This window comes from Dryobates pubescens, chromosome 40 (assembly GCF_014839835.1).
Source record: "Dryobates pubescens isolate bDryPub1 chromosome 40, bDryPub1.pri, whole genome shotgun sequence".
NCBI lineage: Eukaryota > Metazoa > Chordata > Aves > Piciformes > Picidae > Dryobates > Dryobates pubescens.
In genome coordinates, this window is record NC_071651.1 from 1960396 (window position 1) to 1980390 (window position 19995).

General features: G+C 58.8%; 1 protein-coding gene across 1 annotated transcript; it reads right to left on the reverse strand.

Moving 5' to 3' along the window:
* Positions 1–8564: 8564 nt before the first annotated feature.
* Positions 8565–13778, reverse strand: LOC128899124 (keratin, type II cytoskeletal 3-like). Its single transcript, XM_054177385.1, has 9 exons — positions 13188–13778; positions 11851–12065; positions 11622–11682; positions 10909–11004; positions 10594–10758; positions 10359–10484; positions 9922–10142; positions 9200–9234; positions 8565–8905 (listed from the first exon to the last, which is right to left on the reverse strand). The coding sequence occupies exons 1-9, from the start codon at positions 13776–13778 to the stop codon at positions 8565–8567; spliced, it is 1851 nt and encodes a 616-aa protein (XP_054033360.1).
* Between the last annotated feature and the right edge of the window lie 6217 nt (positions 13779–19995).

A 19995-nucleotide genomic window follows, 5' to 3' on the forward strand; every position in this document is an offset into this window, starting at 1 on the left:
AGCCCAAGCTGAGTTGAGTCGAGGAGGGTAGGGAGCCCAAGTTGAGTCGAGGAGAGCAGGGAGTCCAAGCTGAGTTGAGTCGAAAGGGTGTAGGGAGCCCAAGTTGAGTCGAGGAGGGCAGGGAGTCCAAGCTGAGTTGAGTGGAGGAGGGCAGGGAGTCCAAGCTGAGTTGAGTGGAGGAGGGCAGGGAGTCCAAGCTGAGTTGAGTGGAGGAGGGCAGGGAGTCCAAGCTGAGTTGAGTGGAGGAGGGCAGGGAGTCCAAGCTGAGTTGAGTGGAGCAGAAAAGCCCAAGGGAGCTGCTCTGCTGAGGGAGAGAAGGGTGCAGAGTCTCCTCTAGCTCCACAGCTTCAGGCATTCCCTTTTATCTGCTGCTGGAGTGGGGCTGAGCCTCCCAGGGCGTGAAGAGGAAACCAATTTGGTGTCCTCATCAGCTTGGTGGTTAGCAGAGTTTTGCCAAGCTGCTGACTCCACCCAGCAATCCTCCTTGTGAGGCAGAAGCAAAGAGCCAGAGCCCTGGAACAGCTCTTCGGGGAGTCCATGGAGCCTCCTATCTTTATGGCATCTGCAAGGCTTCTGTTTGACAGGGATGGAGTCATCTCCTCCTCCTCCCACCTCCCTACCTGCTCCTGCTGCTGATTTGGCTCTTTGTCTGGGTCTGGATGCTGCAGGTCAGGAAGGCTTTGGGTGGAAAGAGATGAGAAGGAGGCTTTCACAACTCCCTCCCCCCTCTTCCCCTCCCTCTACACCAAGCACACCCCAAATCTCCTTCTCAAGTGGAAAATTGCTGCTGAGGTGGCAGGAGGCAGCTTTCCACACCTTGCCTTTTGATGAGGGTCAGCACTTCTGCTTCATCTGGGCCCTGCCACGTGAGGAGAGGCTCAGAGAGTGGGGCTGGGGCAGCCTGGAGAGGAGAAGGCTCAGAGGAGACCTCAGCACCACGGGGCAGGACATCAGGGGTGGCCACCAGGAGGGAGACTCCCTCTCTGTGAGGAGCCTCATGGCAAGGATGAGGGCTGGGGGGGAGGAGTTGCTGCTGGGGAGATTCCCATCCTGGGGAGACTCCAATGGGACTCCAGAAGAGTTGGACACTGGAATCATCTCCTCAGGGAAGTGGTGGAGTCCTCTCCACTGGGCAGGTTGGAGGCTCAGCTTGGCAGGGTGCTGGGGCAGCTCAGCTCAACTCCACTGTGACCAAGAGGGGTTGCAGCAGATGAGCCTGGAGGTCCCTTCCCAGCTGGCATTCTGGGAATCCATGAAGGAGGAGCACCCATGGGGGTGGGGAAAGGCTGCTTCTGGGGGAGATGTCTTCAAACTGCCTCCCCCAGAGTCTGAGATGACCAAACCTGAGCACCAGAGCAGAAGGAGCAAGAGGACAAAGGTGTCCAAGCCCATGCTGGCTTCATGGCCAGCTACAAGGTTCCTGCACCTGGGGCAAGGCAATCCCAAAGTAATCCAGGCTGGAAGAGGAGTGGCCCAAGAGCAGCTTTGAGGAGAAGGCCTTGGGGGTGGCAGTGGCTGACAGAGTCCCCAGGAGCCAGCAGTGGTCACTGGCAGCCCAGAAGCCAACCCTGAGCTGGGCTGCAGCAGCAGGAGGCAGAGCAGCAGCACAGGGAGGAGATTCTGCCCTCTGCTCTGCTCTGCCCTCCCCTGCAGCACTGCCCCCAGCCCTGGGACCCCCAGCACAGGGAGGAGCTGCAGCTGCTGGGGAGGCTCCAGAGGAGGCCACCAAGAGGAGCAGAGGCTGCAGAGCCTCCCCTGTGGGGCCAGGCTGGGAGGCTTGGGGCTGTGGAGCCTGGAGAAGAGAAGGCTGCAGGGAGAGCTCAGAGCAGCTGCCAGGAGCTGCAGAGGCTCCAGGAGAGCTGGGCAGGGACTTGGGATGAGGGCTGGGGAGGGGCAGGGTGAGGGGAGATGGATTGGAGCTGGGAGAGGAGAGATTGAGAGGGGAGAGGAGGAAGTGAGGCTGGGGAGAGCCTGGCACAGGCTGCCCAGGGAGGCTGTGGCTGCCTCCTGCCTGGAGGTGCTGAGGGCCAGGCTGGATGAGGCCCTGAGCAGCCTGGGCTGGGGGGAGGTGTCCCTGGGCAGGGCAGGGGCTTGGAGCTGGCTGAGCCTTGAGCTCCCTTCCAACCCAACCCCATTCTAGGATTCTCCAAGCTCCTTCCTTGAGCCTTCCAGATGGCCACAGGTGCTGCTGAACCTGCAGGTGACTGAAGGCCACTGGAGGTTGGGGACTGGAGGCAGAGGAATGCAGGCAGGGACAGAGGCACTTAGCAGTTCCAATGACTTTGCTTTTACCCAAGGAGGCAAAGAAAGGATGAAGCTGAGTGCTGCAGACTTGGTCCTTCTGGAGTGACAGACAGCTAAGGGGGGAAGCAGCTCTGCTGTCCCTCAGGACCTGTGTCCATCCCGAGGTGTGACCTCTTTGGCCACCTCTCCAGCCACAGCAGGGTTGGGCTGGAGGACAGGAGGCAGCTGAGCAAATTCCTGTCCAGCCAAGAGCTGCTGCTGCAAAGCAGCCACCTGAAGGCTGATGTCCTGCACCAGCTGCTGGGCTGTGGACCAGGAAGGTCACCTGAAAGGTGTCCTGCAGATATCTTCTGGGTCTCCTCACTCCTGGGATGGCTCAGCCTGGAAGGGAGCTCAGAGCTCCTCTCCTCCAAGCTCCCCACCCTGCCCAGGGACTGCTCTCAGCCAGGCTCAGCTGCTCAGGGCCTCATCCAGCCTGGCTCTCAGCACCCCCAGGCAGGAGGCAGCCACAGCCTCCCTGGGCAGCCTGGGCCAGGCTCTCAGCAGCCTCCTGCTGCAGAGCTTCTCCCTCAGCTCCACTCCAGCCCTGCTCTGCCTCAGCTCCAAACCCTTCCCCCTGGGGCTGGCTCCAGCCCCCCTCAGCCAAAGTCTCTCTGCAGCCTTCCTGCAGGATCCCTTCAGGCTCTGGCAGCAGCTCTGAGGTCCCCCTGGAGCCTTCTCCCCTCTGGGCTGCACAGCCCCAGCTCCCTCAGCCTGTGCTCCCAGCAGAGCTGCTCCAGCCCTGGTAGCCTCTCTGTGGCCTCCCCTGGGCTCCCCCCAGCAGCTCTGTGTCCTTCTGCTGCTGGGGACAGCAGAGCTGGAGGCAGAATTGGAGGTGAGGTCTCAGCAGAGGCCAGGATTGGAGGTGAGGTCTCAGCAGAGAGTCAAGGAGCAGAACCCTGCCAAGAATATTTCCCCAGTGCTTAGGTCCTGAAAGTCCTGGATGGGGAATCCCTTCCAAAGCCTTCACAGAGCTCCAGGAGGTCAATGACTGCTTTGAGTTCCCCTTCCAAAGAGTGGTTGGCTCAGCAGCATCACCCTCACAGCTGGTACAGCTCAAGTCTTGTTGGAAGGGATCAGGAGCTGGCCCAGGCACCTCAGCCCCTTTGGAATCCAAGGCAGAGAGTCACCTTCCAAAGCCACCAGAGGAGCTGAAGACTTGGACTGTCCCTGGGATGGGGCTGCAGGACACCACAGGCTCTTCCCACAATGGGATGCAGGGGAGTGGGGAAGAGAAGCCTTGAGAGGAGCTCAGGCAACAGTGGGCCAAGGGCTACCCTGGTCTTCAAGAGCACAAGCCGCAGGTGGCCAAAGGTTTTCCTACCCTTCATGGCCCCAAGTGATGGTTGGCCAAGGGTTAGCCTACCCTTCATGGCCCCAAGTGATGGTTGGCCAAGGGTTAGCCTACCCTTCATGGCCCCAAGTGATGGTTGGCCAAGGGTTAGCCTACCCTTCATGGCCCCAAGTGATGGTTGGCCAAGGGTTAGCCTACCCTTCATGGCCCAAGGTGATGGTTGGCCAAGGGTTATGCTACCCTTCATTGCCCCAAGTGATGGTTGGCCAAGGGTTAGCCTACCCTTCATGGCACCAAGTGATGGTTGGCCAAGGGTTAGCCTACCCTTCATGGCCCCAAGTGATGGTTGGCCAAGGGTTAGCCTACCCTCCATGGCCCCAAGTGATGGTTGGCCAAGGGTTATGCTACCCTTCATGGCCCCAAGTGATGGTTGGCCAAGGGTTATCCTACCCTTCATGGCCCCAAGTGATGGTTGGCCAAGGGTTAGCCTACCCTTCATGGCCCCAAGTGATGGTTGGCCAAGGGTTATGCTACCCTTCATTGCCCCAAGTGATGGTTGGCCAAGGGTTATGCTACCCTTCATGGCCCCAAGTGATGGTTGGCCAAGGGTTAGCCTACCCTTCATGGCCCCAAGTGATGGTTGGCCAAGGGTTAGCCTACCCTTGAGTGGCTCAAAAAACAGTTGGCCAAGGTTTATCCTCCTCTTGAGGGACTCAGGTCATGGTTGGCCAAGGGTTATCCTGCTCTTGAGTGATTCAGGTCATGGTTGGCCATGGTTCATCCTACTCCTGAGAGATTCAGGTCATGGTTGGCCAAGGTTTATCCTCCTCTTGAGGGACTCAAGTAATGTTTGGCCAAGGTTTATCCTCCTCTTGAGGGACTCAAGTCCTGGTTGGCCAAGGTTTATCTTACTCCTGAGAGATTCAGGTCATGGTTGGCCAAGGTTTATCCTGCTCTTAAGGGACTCAAGTAATGTTTGGCCAAGGTTTATCCTTCTCTTGAGGGACTCAAGTCCTGGTTGGCCAAGGTTTATCCTACACCTGAGACATTCAGGGCATGGCTGGCCAAGGCTTTTCCTGCTCCTTAGGGACTCAAGTCCTGGTTGGCCAAGGTTTATCCTACTCTTGAGAGATTCAGGTCATGGTTGGCCAAGGATTTCCCTGCTCTTGAGAGATTCAGGTCATGGCTGGCCAAGGTTTATCCTACACCTGAGAGATTCAGGGCATGGCTGGCCAAGGCTTTTCCTGCTCCTGAGGGACTCAAGTCATGGCTGACCAAAGATTATTCAGCTTTGAGGAACTCAAGAAATGGTTGGCCAAGGATTTTCCTGCTCTTGAGGGAGTCAGGTCCTGGCTGCCCAAGGGTTATCCAGATGTGTGTGACCTGCTGCCTGGGACAGGCTGCAGCTGGAGGCTGGGCAGCCAAGCCCACAAGCAGGGGACACCTTCCCCCCCAGGAGCAGCTGGCCTGAGGAGGGTCTCATAGCTCAGAGGGTCTTCCATCCCCCACAGACACAGAACTCAGCTCTGCAGTGTCCCACTCATGGTCTGCAGTCCCACAGAGCTGTGGGGCAGCTCAGATCACTTCTGGCCTCCTCCAGATTGCCAAACACCTCTTGGGAGCTGCCTTCCTCAGCAGGCAGCAGGGCCTGGCTGGAACACCTCAGCTGGTGGCACCATGAGGAGGGGGAGGATCTGTCAAGTCAGCCAAATGCCTGCATGCTGACCACGCTCAGCACACGGAGATAAGACCCAGCTTGAGTCACTCTGACGTCTGCAGACAAGATGTGAAGATTAAACCAGGCCTGGAGTCACTGCAGCCTCCTCCAGGCTAGGACTCGATCGGCAGCCTGAGCTCCACGGCTCCTTCAGATCTCTTGCACAAGAGGCTGTGCACAGCAGAATCCTCCACAGCAGGCAAAGTGTGGACTCTGCAGAACAGGTTGATGGAGCCCAAGCCGGGCTGCAGCTTCAGAGCTCAGGCAGCAGAGAGCTGCTGGCAGCAGGGGGCAGGGGGGAGGATGCCGCAAGGACTCCTCCCAGCGGTGCCTGCCGAGCCGCAGCCTCTCAAGCTGCAGAGAAGAAACAAACTCTTAAAGCTGAGAGCCAAAATAGCGGAGTCCTGCCCCAAGCCAAACCCCAAAGTGCTCCTGGCACAGCCCCAGCTTCTCACAGACCTTCACTTCTCCTCCTCTCCTGCCTGGGCCAACCCCGGGCACTTCCCCCGGCCCCAGCACACCTCTGCTGGGCTCGGCAGGCAGCAGAGCTCCCTCTGCAAGAGCTCCACAGCCTTTCCTCACCCCCTTGCCTGGACCTCTGCCTAGCTTTGCAGCTTCCTGACCTGCTCTGGGGACGCTGGCAGCTCCCAGCTGCTTGTGGTGGCCCTCCTGAAGCGCTCCTGCAAGCCCTCCCTGCCTCTTTGATCTCTCCTTGTGGTGGAGGAGCTGAGGCACAGCTCAGATCAAGCCCAGCAGCCTTGCCCCCGCAGCCCCTCCTCGAGCTGCACCAATGCCTCCCACTTGCTCTTGGAGAAGAGGCTCTGGGGCTGCCCATTGGCTCTTGAGGGAGCTGCTGGGAGCCTGAGCCCATGGGCAGGAGATGAATCACCTCCTCTCAGCCCTTCTTGCTCCTGCTGCTACTCAGGGGAGGGTGAGTCAGTGGTTCCCAAGCCCTCCTGGTGCTCACAGGGTGCTGAGCTCTGCAGCCTGGCCACACTCCCCTTGCACACCAGCAGGGAGCTGCTTGGCCAAGCTCCACATCCATGCTCACAGGCAGCTCCAAGCCTGCCCTCCCCCAGCTGGCCACAAGCCTCCTACCATTGCCACCTTCCCCTGCCACAGACCAAAAGTCTCCTCCAAGGCAGGAAACTCAGATGAAGTGACAAGGCCACAGGGATCTGATGTCTGCTCCCACCCTGCTGCTGCTGCTGATTTCCACCAGCACTCAGCACCTTTGGGTCTCCTCTGGTTTCACCACTCTGGCAGCAGCCCTGCACAGATCCCATCACCTCCTGCCTGGGATTTCAGCATTCCCTGTCCACAGCTTCCTCCTGCTCTCAACATCTGGAGCCCAGGAGGTCAAGGAAACTCCTGTCCTAGAGCAGCAGCAGTTTGGACCTTACCCAAGCCCTGTGGTGGGATGGGGCATGGACAGCAGGGCACAAAGTGTCTTTGGGGGTGTGAAAGCTGAGCCCTAGGTCCCATGGGATTATGGAGTTGTGTGGGTTGGAAAAGACCTCCAAGGTCCCTGAGTCCAGGCCATCAACCCAACCCCACCATGGAATAGGTTACCCAGGGCAGGGAGTGGCAGAGTCCCCAGCCCTGAAGGTGTTCCAGAACCCTGTGGCCATGGCACCCAGGGCCACATTTTGGTGCCCATGGTGGGGTTGGGTTGCTGGTTGGACTGGGTGACCTCAGAGGACTTTCCTAACCCAAACCATTCTGATTCCATGGCCACCAAAGCCTGGCCACAAGAGCCATGGCCACAGGGTCCTGGAGCACCTCCCGGCATGGGGACTCCACCACCTCCCTGGCAGCCTGGGCCAGGCCCTGACCACTCTTGCAGGGCAGAAGTTGCTCCTCATGGCCAACCTGAACCTCCCCTGGGGCAACTTGAGGCCATTTCATCTCATTCTATCACCTGATAAAGACATTGATCAGGGGTAGTCAGATATTGATCGGGGCACATTGACCCAGGCTGGCCTGCAGCCTCCCCCATTGATCCAGGAGGTGCTGGACCTCTGCTGGAAGTTTCCAGACATAACTGGAAGACTTCTGCTGTGGGAAGGACAAGACAGCATTCCAAGGATGGAGCTGTAGCAGAAGCTGCCCCCAGCTGTGCTAAGCTCCAGCTGGGGCTCCCAGTGCTCTTGGCTGCTCACTTCATGGGAACTGAGCATCCAGACCACAGCACTCCAGGCTGGGCTTGGGATTTGGGGCACTACAGTGAGTGAGTGGTGAATGAGTCAAGGAGCATCCCTCAGGCTTGGACTCTTGCCTGCCGCTCTCCTCACACCCATTCAGCTCCCTCACAGCTCAGGCAGGACACACTGAGCAGGAGAGCAAGGCACAGCTCCCCACCAGGCTGCTCTCCCACCAGCAGAAGCCACCTTGGCCAGAGGAGGCCTCCCCAGCCACCACACAAAGACTCTGGGAATGTTCTCTGCGATTTATTGGGAATGGCAACACGCCGAGGAAGGAGGGGAGGCCACAGGCAGGAGAGGAGGGGACACGGGGACAGCACAGCTCACCCCGGGGCACAGGGGGCTGGCAGCCAAGAGCAAACTTTCTTCTCCTGACAACAAGTCCAGGGGGCTGGCAGCCGGTCCCGGGGGGGAGCAGGGCAGCAAGAGCAAGGGCAGCTGGAAGCCAGGGCTCCAGAGAGAGCTTCTGCTCCCAGCAGCCCTGCGGGGGCAGCCGATGCCTCTGGCCCCCCGCCCAGGAGATGGTTGCCTGCCCGGGGCCCAGGCCCCACTGCCCCACACCTCCCCTGAGCCAAAGCCTAGAGAAAGGAAGCAGCAGGAGGCACTGCCTGCAGAAGCACCCCAGGGGCACGGCCGTGGAGGAAGGCAGGGGAGGACAGAGGAGGAAAGAGAACTTCCCTAGACCATTGCCGGCAGGCAGCCACAAATGTACAACACAGCAAGGAAGGCAGAAGGGCCCCTCCCGGGCAGCAGCGCTCCCCGCGGGACAGCCCCACGGCAGCCGCCGCAGCAGCAGCTAAGGGGCAGCTCGCCAGGGCTGCCCAGGGGACGGGGCACGGCCAGGGGGCTCCCGCGGTGGCGCCAAGCCGAGAGGATGCGCTGGGGCATGGGGGACACAGTTCGTGTGGTGGCAGGAGCGGGGGAGGCTGCGCTGCTGCTGCTGCTGCTGCTGCTGCTGCTGCTGCTGCTGCTGCTGCTGCTGCTGCTGCTGCTGCGGCTGCGGCTGCGGCTGCGGCTGGGAGAGGAGAGGAGCTGCTGCTTTCCTTCTGCTCGCTGCCCGCGGGGCTCAGAACCTCACTCCGGAGGACTTGACCGAGGTGGTGGTCACACATCTGCGCACGGAGGACGAGCCCCCGCCGGAGCCGCACACCCTGCCGCTGCCCGACGAGAAGCCGCCGCCGTACACCGCTCCCCCCATGCCGCAGCTGCCGCCCATGCTGCCCCCTCCGAAGCTGCCTCCTGCTCCTCCTATGCCGCAGCTGCCTCCTCCGAAGCCTCCTCCCATGCCGCAGCTGCCGCCGCCGAAGCCTCCTCCCATGCCGCTGCCTCCTCCGAAGCCTCCTCCCATGCCGCTGCCTCCTCCGAAGCCTCCTCTGCCTCCGGAGACGCTGCCTTTGCCTACCACAGCTGCAAGGCAAGCACAGGTTACACCTCCCTCGTTCACTCATACCCACAGGTTGCCTCTCCCTTGCCCCCACAGGCTGCATCTCCCCTGCCCACTGCTGTCCACAGGCTGCATCTCCCTTACCCCCACATCTTGCATTTCCCTTGCCCCCCCAGGTTGCATCTCCCTCACCCACTGCTGCCCACAGGCTGCACCTCCCTTGCCCACTGCCCCCATGGAGCTCCCAAAGAGAGGACTTTGCTGCAGCCCCCCCTGGCCTGCTCCCCTTTCCCCAGGGAAGGAGTGGAGGTACTCACAGACATTGACGTTGGACATTCCATCGTTGCACAGCCTGGGGGGGAATTGGCACAGTTCAGTTACCCAACCCAAGGCACAGCAAACCTGGGAGCTCTGCTGTCACTATCAAGCCAAAGCCTCTTGAGGGACAAAGGACCAATCCCATGGGGACTGCAAGGTCCTTCAGCTGGCAACCTCCCTCTGTTCCCAAGGGTCACATTCCCCATTCCTTCTCAATTTCCCAAGTGTGGAATGGGTTGGGAGGGACCTTAAAGATGATGCAGATCCAACACCCCCTGCCATGGGCAGGGTCACCTCCCTCCAGCCCAGGCTGCTCAAAGCCTCATCCAGCCTGGGAGGGGGCAGCCACAGCCTCCCTGGGCAGCCTGTTCCCAGCTTTTCCTTTGAGAGCAGCCTTGATCTAAAAGCAGCACAAGAAGTATGGAAACCTCCACACCAAGAGTTAGACCTTGAGTGAGAAGAGATTCATCCCTAGAGTGGATGCAAAGCATCAGTGAACTCTTGGGGCTGGGAGAGACCTTTGAGATCCTCAGGGCCAGCTTGAGCAGGGGAGATTCAGGCTGGAGCTGAGGAAGTAGCTTTGCCCCACACCTCAGGAACCAGCCAGGAGCTCAGTCCCAGGGCTGCCAGGAGCAGTGGTTCCCTCTCCAAGCACAGATCCCTTCCTGCCTCTCCTCCTCCAAGCACCCTGGGCAGCCCAGGCTGGCTCAGGAGCTCTCACCTGTTCTCCTCTCCCTCCAGCAGCTTCCTGTACATGGCAATCTCCACGTCCAGAGCAATCTTGATGTTCAGCAGCTCCTGGTACTCCTTCAGCAGGCGAGCCAGCTCCTCCTTGTCCTTGCTCAGGGCACATTCCAGCTCCTCCAGCTTCCTCCTGGCATCCTTCAGGGCCATCTCCCCGTGCTCCTCGGCCTCGGCGATGGCCGTCTGCAGCTGATGGTTCTGGCAGAGGGCAAAGGAGGTTCTCAGCTGCCTCCTGCCCTGCCTGCCCTGCAGCAGCCCTCGGGGCACCGGCTCCCGAGGCAGCACCCCGATGGCCGCATCAGGCTCCCCCAAAGGGCCTCCCTTTCCCTGCCCGCTCTGCCCTCAGCGGCTCAGGCAGCTCCCAGCTCGGGCAGCCTGCTGCCAGCAGCCCAGCAGGTGCTGGGGGAGCCCTACCTGCTTCTTCACGCTCTCAATCTCAGCCCTCAGCCTCTGGACGTTCCTGGTCAGCTCCTGGATCTCGATCTTGGTGTTGCGGAGGCTGTCCCCGTGCCTGCCAGCTGTGTTCTGCAGCTCTTCATACTGAGCACAGGGACACAAAGCCTCCCATCAGCCACAGCCTGCCCAGACCTCAGGCACTTCACTGCTGAGCCAAGGGACTCAGCACCACCAAAGAGTGTCCCAAACTCACCCTGCTCTGGTACCAAGCCTCAGCCTCGGCTCTGCTGCTCTGAGCTATCTGCTCATACTGCTGCCTGACCTCCTGGATGATGCTGTCCAGGTCCAGGTGCCGGTTGTTGTCCATGGACACCACCACAGACAGGTCCCTGCTGATGGTCTGCATCTGAGCCAGCTCCTGCAACCAAGCCATGACACATCCTGAGCACCAGAGGAGCACACCAAAGAGCCACAAGCCCCAGGCAGCTCCTCCAGACCGAATCCACAGGGGTGTCCTCCCCACCCTCAGTGTCTTTGGCCACCCCACAGCTCCTTGGACAGCTCTTACCTCCTCATAGATGCACCTCAGGAAGCTGATCTCATCGGTCAGGGCTCCCACCTTGGCTTCCAGCTCCACCTTAGTCATGTAGGCACAGTCCACATCCTAAAGGAGAGATCACACAGACAGACAATGGCTTCCCCTCAGCCCACAAGAGCTGCTGGCAGCCAACACCTCCCCATCTTGCTGCTGCCTCCTTGCAAGGTCTCTGCAGCCTGTCCCTCCACTCTCCCTCTTGCTGCCTCCTTGCAAGGTCTCTGCAGCCTGTCCCTCCACTCTCCCTCTTGCTGCCTCCTTGCAAAGTTTGTGCAACCACCACTCTCCCTCCCTCCTGCTGCCTCCCTGCAAGCTCTCTGCAGCCTGTCCCTCCAATCTCCCTCCCTCCTGCTGCCTCCCTGCAGGCTCTCTGCAGCCTGTCCCTCCACTCTCCCTCCCTCCTGCTGCCTCCCTGCAAGCTCTCTGCAGCCTGTCCCTCCACTCTCCCTTTCTCCTTCTGCCTCTTTGCAAGCTCTCTGCAGCCTGTCCCACCACTCTCCCTCCCTCCTGCTGCCTCCCTGCAAGCTCTCTGCAGCCTGTCCCTCCACTCTCCCTCCCTCCTGCTGCCTCCCTGCAAGCTCTCTGCAGCCTGTCCCACCACTCTCCCTCCCTCCTGCTGCCTCCCTGCAAGCTCTCTGCAGCCTGTCCCTCCACTCTCCCTCCCTCCTGCTGCCTCCCTGCCTCACCTTCTTGAGCACCACAAACTCGTTCTCGGCAGCTGTTCGCCTGTTGATCTCTTCTTCGTACCTGGAGGGGACAAGGCAAGATGAGACTCTGGCACCGCTCAGCAGCCAGCCAGTGGAAGCCCCTTGCTTCCAGGCCCCCCCAAGGCCCCTGTCTGCAGAAGGAGGACCGTGTGGCAGCCTCCTCTGCTGCCTGGGGGCTCCTTCCCCCCTTCCTCTGCCAGGCACTCACTTGCTCTTGTACTCCTCCACGTACTGCCGCATGCTCTGCAGCTCCGACTCCAGCTGGCTCCTCTGTCCCACCAGCCCCTCCAGCCTCCTCCTCAGCCCTTGGATGTAGTTCTCAAAGATGACATCCAGGTTCTTCCTGGGCCCTGCAGGTCCTTGCTGTTGGAGGAGCTCCCACTTGGTGGCGAGGACCTTGTTCTGTTGCTCCAGGAAGCGAACCTGAAAGCCAGCAAGGGGCTGCGTGAGAGACTCACCCGGGGAGGCTCCAGCTGCTTTGTGTGGGAGAGACAGAAGGGAGGGTTGCCCAAATCCTCAATTGAGGCTCACTCCACCATCCCAGCTCATAAAAGGCCTGATGAGCCTTTATGAGAGGGGTTTGTTTTGAGTCATCCTCAACTTCTCCTTTCAGGACAAAAGTTGTTGCCAACAGCAAACAGCTTCTCCGTTCTCCGGAGCAGCAGGTTTGGAGCCTGCTGGTTTGGAGCCTGCTGGTTTGGAGCCTGCTGCTGTCTGTGCTGAGCTGAAGTCAGCCAAACTCTGCTTTCATTCTGATTATGATTATTATTTCACCTAACTGCACAGAAAAGCTCTTTTTGAGGCATTTTGGTGGGGGTGTATGTCTGTGTCTCTTTGGTTTCCATCTGGAATGGAAAGGAGCCCAAAGGTCTCTTTGGTTTCCATCTGGAATGGAAAGGAGCCCAAAGGTCTCTTTGGTTTCCATCTGGAATGGAAAGGAGCCCAAAGGTCTCTTTGGTTTCCATCTGGAATGGAAAGGGGCCCAAAGGTCTCTTTGGTTTCCATCTGGAATGGAAAGGAGCCCAAAGGTCTCTTTGGTTTCCATATGGAATGGAAAGGAGCCCAAAGGTCTCTTTGGTTTCCATCTGGAATGGAATGAAGCCCAAAGTGCTGGAAGGGTCTTCAACAGCCTAGAGACAGCTCCTTGAAGAGGAAGTTCCATCCAAAGGGGGAAGAGAACTTCTAGGACAGCTGAAGTCTACTCTGATGACTTCCCCCTGAATGCCTGTGGTGGGCTGAAATGTTCCCCCACCCCCCAGCATTAGCTCTGCCAGAGCAGCTCAGTATGAGCAGGCTGGAGGGATGCTGAGGCAAGAGAAGCTGCAGCATGGCCTGGAGGTGTCCTCTTTCAGCTGCCATTTGCATCCAACCCTCCTCTACTGCTCACTCTCACTCAACAAGGTCTTCTTCCTCGCTTGCTACTCCAGCAGCAGCCTTGGAAAGTCCATCAGCTCCTTGCTGGTTAAGAGGAGGAGTTCCCCGTCCAGGCCTCGGGGAAGCCTTTCCAGCGCCCACCTCCGAGCAGGGCAGCTCCCCAAGCCTCACCTTGTCGATGAAGGAAGCAAACTGGTTGTTGAGGGTCTTGATCTGCTCCTTCTCACTGTTCTTCACTTGCTGGATCTGAGGGTCGATCTCCACGTGGACCGGCCTCAGGAGGCTGGGGTCCACCTGCACCGGCTGGATGCCCCCGGGGAAGCCGGGGCCGCCGAAGCCGCCCATGCCGCCGCCCCCCATGCCGCCGCCGAAGCCGCCCATTCCTCCGGGACCCATGCCGCCACCAAAGCCACCCATTCCTCCAGGACCCATTCCTCCTCCACAGCTCATCCCTCCACCGAAGCCTCCCATGCCTCCTCCGTAGCCTCCGCCGAAGCCTCCCATCCTGCCTCCCGGGAAGCCTCCGCCGCCGTAGCAGCCGCCCATGGCGATCCTCCTGCTGCCCCCCATGTTGTGGAGGCTCCTGCTGCTATAGCCTCCGCACTGTCCACCTCCTCCGCCTCCCCGGGACGAGGAGTAGGAGCTGTAGCTGATCCTGGTCCTGCCGCCACCTCCGCCGAAGCCCCCAGCCACGGCCGAGCAGGAGCTGTAGCCCTTCCTACTCCCTCCTCCAAAGCTTCTGCAGACGGACTGCCGAGACATGGCCGCGGCTTCCAAGGAAGAGCCTCCCCAAGCAGATCAAGGAGAACAGCGAGACCGAGGCCCAAGGCACAGCTGCTGAGCGGAGAACGTGGAGAGAAGTGGCTGGAGTCTTCTCTGGCTCCACAGCTCCAGGCACTGCCTTTTATCCGCTGCTGGGGCTGGGCTGGGCCACCCTGGGCGTGAAGGTGGATCCCAGCTTATTATTTCCATCAGCATGGGGCTGCTGACAGATCCCCACCTGAGCCTGACCATATTTGGGCCTGCCTGGAAACACACCCTGCAATCTAGAGGCGAATAAAAGAAGGCTGAAGCGGGGCTGGGAGTGACTAAGTGACCTCCCCTATCTTTATGGCATCTGGGAAGCTGAGGGGCAGCGCCGCTTCGCCCTCCCCCCGGCATCCCCCCCTCGGCGCCCTCCGCCGACGGGGTGTCCCCCACCCCCTCCACCCCAGTAACCCCAGATAGAGATCTTCCCAATCCAAGAGTCACTGGAAAGGAGCAGTTTTGATGAAATCCCAGGCAGAGCCCAGCTTTCACAACTGCTCCAACACACCCTTAAATCCCAGTTTTATGTGGCCAAGCCGCCTGTGGCAGCCGGAGGAGTTTCCCAATCCGGGAGCAGAAACTCACGGCACCCAAGTTTGGAGCGACTCAGCAGAATGCCTCTGCTAGGAAAGGGCAAAAACAGCTCCCTTGGAGCCTTTGCACTGGGAGTGTCCTCTCCCTCGGGATTAAATTCCCCTCCCAAGTGCAGCTCCCCCAGACTCTGGCAGCTCACTGGGAGCTCGGAGGATGCTGAGGCAGAGCGAGGAAGGCAGCTTTGGAGCAGCGCCGCTGCCAGTCCTCCTCCCTGCTCTTGGGAGGGCATGGAAGAAGGAGAGAAGAACAACTCCCTGAAGGGAGGTTGTAGCCAGGTGGGGGTTGGGCTCTTCTCCCAGGCAAGCAGCACCAGAACAAGAGGACACAGCCCCAAGCTGCGCCAGGGAAGGTTCAGGCTGGATGCTAGGAAGAAATTCTTCCCAGAGAGAGAGCTTGGCCATGGGGATGGTGCCCAGGGAGGTGGTGGAGTCCCCATCCCTAGAGGTGTTTAGGAAGAGATTAGATGGGGTGCTTGCTGCCATGGTTTAGTTGATCAGATGGTGCTGGGTGAGAGGTTGGACTTGGTGATCTCAAAGGTCTTTTCCAACCTGGTTAATTCTATTCTGTTCTATTCTGTTCCATTCTATTCTATTCTATTGGACATGGCACTGGGTGCCATGGGTTAGCAGTCATGAGGTCTTGGGTGACAAGTTGGACTTGATGATCTTTGAGGTCTTTTCCAACCTTATTGATTCTATTCCATTCCATTCTATTCCATTCTATTCTATTCTATTCTATTCCATTCCATTCTATTCCATTCCATTCTATTCTATTCTATTCCATTCCATTCCATTCCATTCCATTCCATTCTATTCTATTCCATTCCATTCTATTCCATTCTATTCCATTCCATTCCATTCCATTCCATTCCATTCCATTCCATTCCATTCCATTCCATTCTATTCCATTCCATTCCATTCCATTCCATTCTATTCCATTCCATTCTATTCCATTCCATTCTATTCCATTCCATTCCATTCTATTCTATTCCATTCCATTCCATTCCATTCTATTCCATTCTATTCTTGTTCTGTTCTGTTCTATTCTATTCTATTCTATTCTGTTCCTCCTCCATGCTCTTGGGAGGGCAATGAAGAAGAAGAACAACAACATTGGGCAGCTGCTTCAGTGAGGATGGTTGGGGACAAAGAAGTGGGAGAAGAGCAGTTGGACAACTTGGAGTGGTGAGGTAGGGGAGGGTCCTGCTGCTCAGAAGAATAGAATCACAGACTTGGTTTGGTTGGAAGAGACCTCTGAGCCCACCAGGCCCAACTGGCAGTGTTGATGACCTCCTGCCTCCCTGGGTTGCCTCCAGAGCCTGAGGGACAGCTGAAGTGGAAAGGTGGTGAGGAACAGGAGCCTCTCTGCTGCCCAGGCATGGTACCTCCTCCCCTCCTCCTCACTTACATCTTCTGCTGGGGAAGGAATGGCTTTGAGAAGTGGTCCCTGAGAAATGAAAGACCTCCCTTGGGGGGGAGGGGTCTTGGAAAGGAAAAGTTTTCCATTGCTGCTCAGGTTCCAGATGGTGACAAAAGAATGTCCAATGCCATCCATGTGTTCAGGAGAAAGGAGCTTCTAGGGGCTGCTGAAAAGGAAGCTGAGGCCTGCAGAGACCTCCTTAAAGGCTGCTGCTTTCTTCTTTTGGATCTGAGATCCCTGGATGTTGGCAGTAAATAGGGGATTGGAGCCCATGAGTGCAACACCCAACCACTTCTCACACCTTCCCTACCTCCTCACCACCATGAGGCATCAAAAAGTGACAGCAAAGAGGTGGCAGAGCCCTCCCCAAAAGTCCAATCTGTAAAGAACAGGAATTTGAGGTCCTTCCAAAGAGCAGAGTGTGGCCAGCTGCAGCAGCAGCAGGGGTTGCCAGGCTCTCCTGGGGGGGTTGTGGCAACTCCAAGTGGTTTGAAGGTATCAGCTGCAGCCACAGACACCTCAAAGCTTTTGGAAGAGCAGCCCTGACAATCCCTGCCAAAAGCCACCAGAGGAATTAGAAACAGAGCTGCCCTTGCCTGTCACTGAGGGCTGCAGGACACCTCAGGCTCTTCAAGGAACAGGGGAGGTGGGTGGAGAGGGGGCTTAGGGGCTTATGGGAGTGGAGAACACTACCCATGAGGAGAACTCATGGAGAAGGTCTATCCTAACCTTGAGAGCACCAATCATAGTTGACCAAAGGCTATCCTGTTCCTGAGGGACCCAAGCCATGGCTGACCAAAGGCTATCCTGCTCCTGAGGGATCCAAGCCATGGTTGACCAAAGGCTATCCTGCTCTTGAGGGACTCAGCCATGGCTGACCAAAGGCTATCCTGCTCCTGAGGGACTCAGCTTTGGCTGACCAAAGGCTATCCTGCTCCTGAGGGACTCAGCCATGGCTGACCAAAGGCTATCCTGCTCTTGAGGGACTCAGCCATGGCTGACCAAAGGCTATCCTGCTCCTGAGGGACTCAGCCATGGCTGACCAAAGGCTATCCTGCTCCTGAGGGACTCAGCCATGGCTGACCAAAGGCTATCCTGCTCCTGAGGGACTCAGCCATGGCTGACCAAAGGCTATCCTGCTCCTGAGGGATCCAAGCCATGGTTGACCAAAGGCTATCCTGCTCCTGAGGGACTCAGCCATGGCTGACCAAAGGCTATCCTGCTCCTGAGGGATCCAAGCCATGGTTGACCAAAGGCTATCCTGCTCCTGAGGGATCCAAGCCATGGCTGACCAAAGGCTATCCTGCTCCTGAGGGACTCAGCCATGGCTGACCAAAGGCTATCCTGCTCCTGAGGGACTCAGCCATGGCTGACCAAAGGCTATCCTGCTCCTGAGGGATCCAAGCCATGGTTGACCAAAGGCTATCCTGCTCCTGAGGGACTCAGCCATGGCTGACCAAAGGCTATCCTGCTCCTGAGGGACTCAGCCATGGTTGACCAAAGGCTATCCTGCTCCTGCTCCTGCTCCTGCTCCTGAGGGACTCAGCCATGGTTGACCAAAGGCTATCCTGCTCCTGAGGGATCCAAGCCATGGTTGACCAAAGGCTATCCTGCTCCTGAGGGATCCAAGCCATGGTTGACCAAAGGCTATCCTGCTCCTGAGGGACTCAGCTATGGCTGACCAAAGGCTATCCTGCTCCTGAGGGATCCAAGCCATGGTTGACCAAAGGCTATCCTGCTCTTGAGGGACTCAGCCATGGCTGACCAAAGGCTATCCTGCTCCTGAGGGACTCAGCCATGGCTGACCAAAGGCTATCCTGCTCCTGAAGGGCTCAGCCATGGCTGTCCAAGAGCTGTCTGTGAGCTGCTCTCTGCCACAGGCTGCAGCTGGGGAGCCCTGCAGGGAGAGGACATCTTCCCTCTCGAAGCAGCTGGCCTGAGGAGGGTCTCATAGCTCAGAGGGTCTTCCATGCCCCAGAGACACAGAGCTCAGCTCTGCAGTGCCCCACTCATGGCCTGCAGTCCCACACAGCTGTGGGGCAGCTCAGCCTGGAGCTGGAGCAAGGGAGCATCACTTCTCCTGGCCTCCTCCAGGCTGCCAAACAGCTCTTGGGAGCTGCCTCCCCCAGCAGGCAGCAGGGCCTGGCTGGAACACCTCAGCTGGTGGCACCATGAGGAGGGGGAGGATCTGTCAAGTCAGCCAAATCCTGCATGCTGACCACGCTCAGCACTGGCAGCTCAGACGCCCAGCTTGAGTCACTCTGACATCTGCAGACAAGATGTGAAGATTAAACCAGGCCAGGAGTCACTGCAGCCTCCTCCAGGTGAGACTCAGCAGCCAGCCTGAGCTCCACGGCTCCTTCAGATCTCTTGCACAAGGAGCTGCCCTCGCTGCAGCCACCGAGCAGGCAGAGTGCGCTCTGCAGAGCAGCCCAAGCCAGGCTGCAGCTTCAGAGCTCAGGCAGCAGAGAGCTGCTGGCAGCAGGGGGCAGGGGGGAGGATGCCGCAAGGACTCCTCCCAGCGGTGCCTGCCGAGCCGCAGCCTCTCAAGCTGCAGAGAAGAAACAAACTCTTAAAGCTGAGAGCCAAAATAGCGGAGTCCTGCCCCAAGCCAAACCCCAAAGTGCTCCTGGCACAGCCCCAGCTTCTCACAGACCTTCACTTCTCCTCCTCTCCTGCCTGGGCCAACCCCGGGCACTTCCCCCGGCCCCAGCACACCTCTGCTGGGCTCGGGAGGCAGCAGAGCTCCCTCTGCAAGAGCTCCACAGCCTTTCCTCACCCCCTTGCCTGGACCTCTGCCTAGCTTTGCAGCTTCCTGACCTGCTCTGGGGACGCTGGCAGCTCCCAGCTGCTTGTGGTGGCCCTCCTGAAGCGCTCCTGCAAGCCCTCCCTGCCTCTTTGATCTCTCCTTGTGGTGGAGGAGCTGAGGCACAGCTCAGATCAAGCCCAGCAGCCTTGCCCCCGCAGCCCCTCCTCGAGCTGCACCAATGCCTCCCACTTGCTCTTGGAGAAGAGGCTCTGGGGCTGCCCATTGGCTTTTGAGGGAGCTGCTGGGAGCCTGAGCCCATGGGCAGGGGGTCTTAGAGTCACAGGATTGTTTGGGTTGGAAAAGCCCTCCAAGAGCATCCAGTCCAACCTCAACCTAACCCCACCGTGGCCACCAAACCATGGCCCCAAGTGCCATGGCCGCAGTGGTCTGGAACAGCTCCAGGGATGGGGACTCCACCACCTCCCTGGGCAGCCTGGGCCAGGCCCTGACCACTCTTGCAGGAAATAAATTGTCCCTCATGGCCAAGCTGAGCCTGCCCTGGCACAATTTCAGGCCATTTCCTCTTCTCCTATCACCTGATGCTAGAGAGAAGAGCCCAACCCCACCTGGCTCCAGGCTCCTCTCAGGCACTTGCAGGGAGCCAGGAGGTCTCCCCTCAGCCTCCTCTCCTCCAGCCTCAACCCCCTCAGCTCCCTCAGCTGCTCCTCCTCCAGCCCCTTCCCCAGCTCCCTTGCCCTTCCCTGGCCCTGCTCCAGCCCTCAATGTCCCTCTGGCAGTGGGGAGCCCTACAAGCCTTTGACTCATGCTCCCAGCCCTTCATGTTCCTACTCCCAGCCAGAGGAGGGTGAGTCAGTGGTTCCCAAGCCCTCCTGGTGCTCACAGGTTGCTGAGCTCTGCAACCTGCCCACACTCTCCTTGTACTCCAGCAGGGAGATGCTTGGCCAGGCTCCATCTCCATGCTCAGAGGCAGCTCTAAACCTCCCCCTCCACCATCACCCTCCCAGTGGTCACTGCCATCTCTGTCCCCTAAGACACAGCAAGGTCTGCTCCACCTGGAGATGCTTTCAGAAGGGAAAGTCCTGAGGGGGTTCTCAGCTCAGTTTGCTTGGGTGAGTCACTGCACCATGAACTCCAGGATGGAGCTTCCAGGCTGGGCTGAACTGCTGCAGGTTGTTTGACTGCAGCTTCCAGACCACAGCACTCCAGGCTGGGCTTGGGATTTGGGGCACTACAGTGAGTGAGTGGTGAATGAGTCAAGGAGCATCCCTCAGGCTTGGACTCTTGCCTGCCGCTCTCCTCACACCCATTCAGCTCCCTCACAGCTCAGGCAGGACACACTGAGCAGGAGAGCAAGGCACAGCTCCCCACCAGGCTGCTCTCCCACCAGCA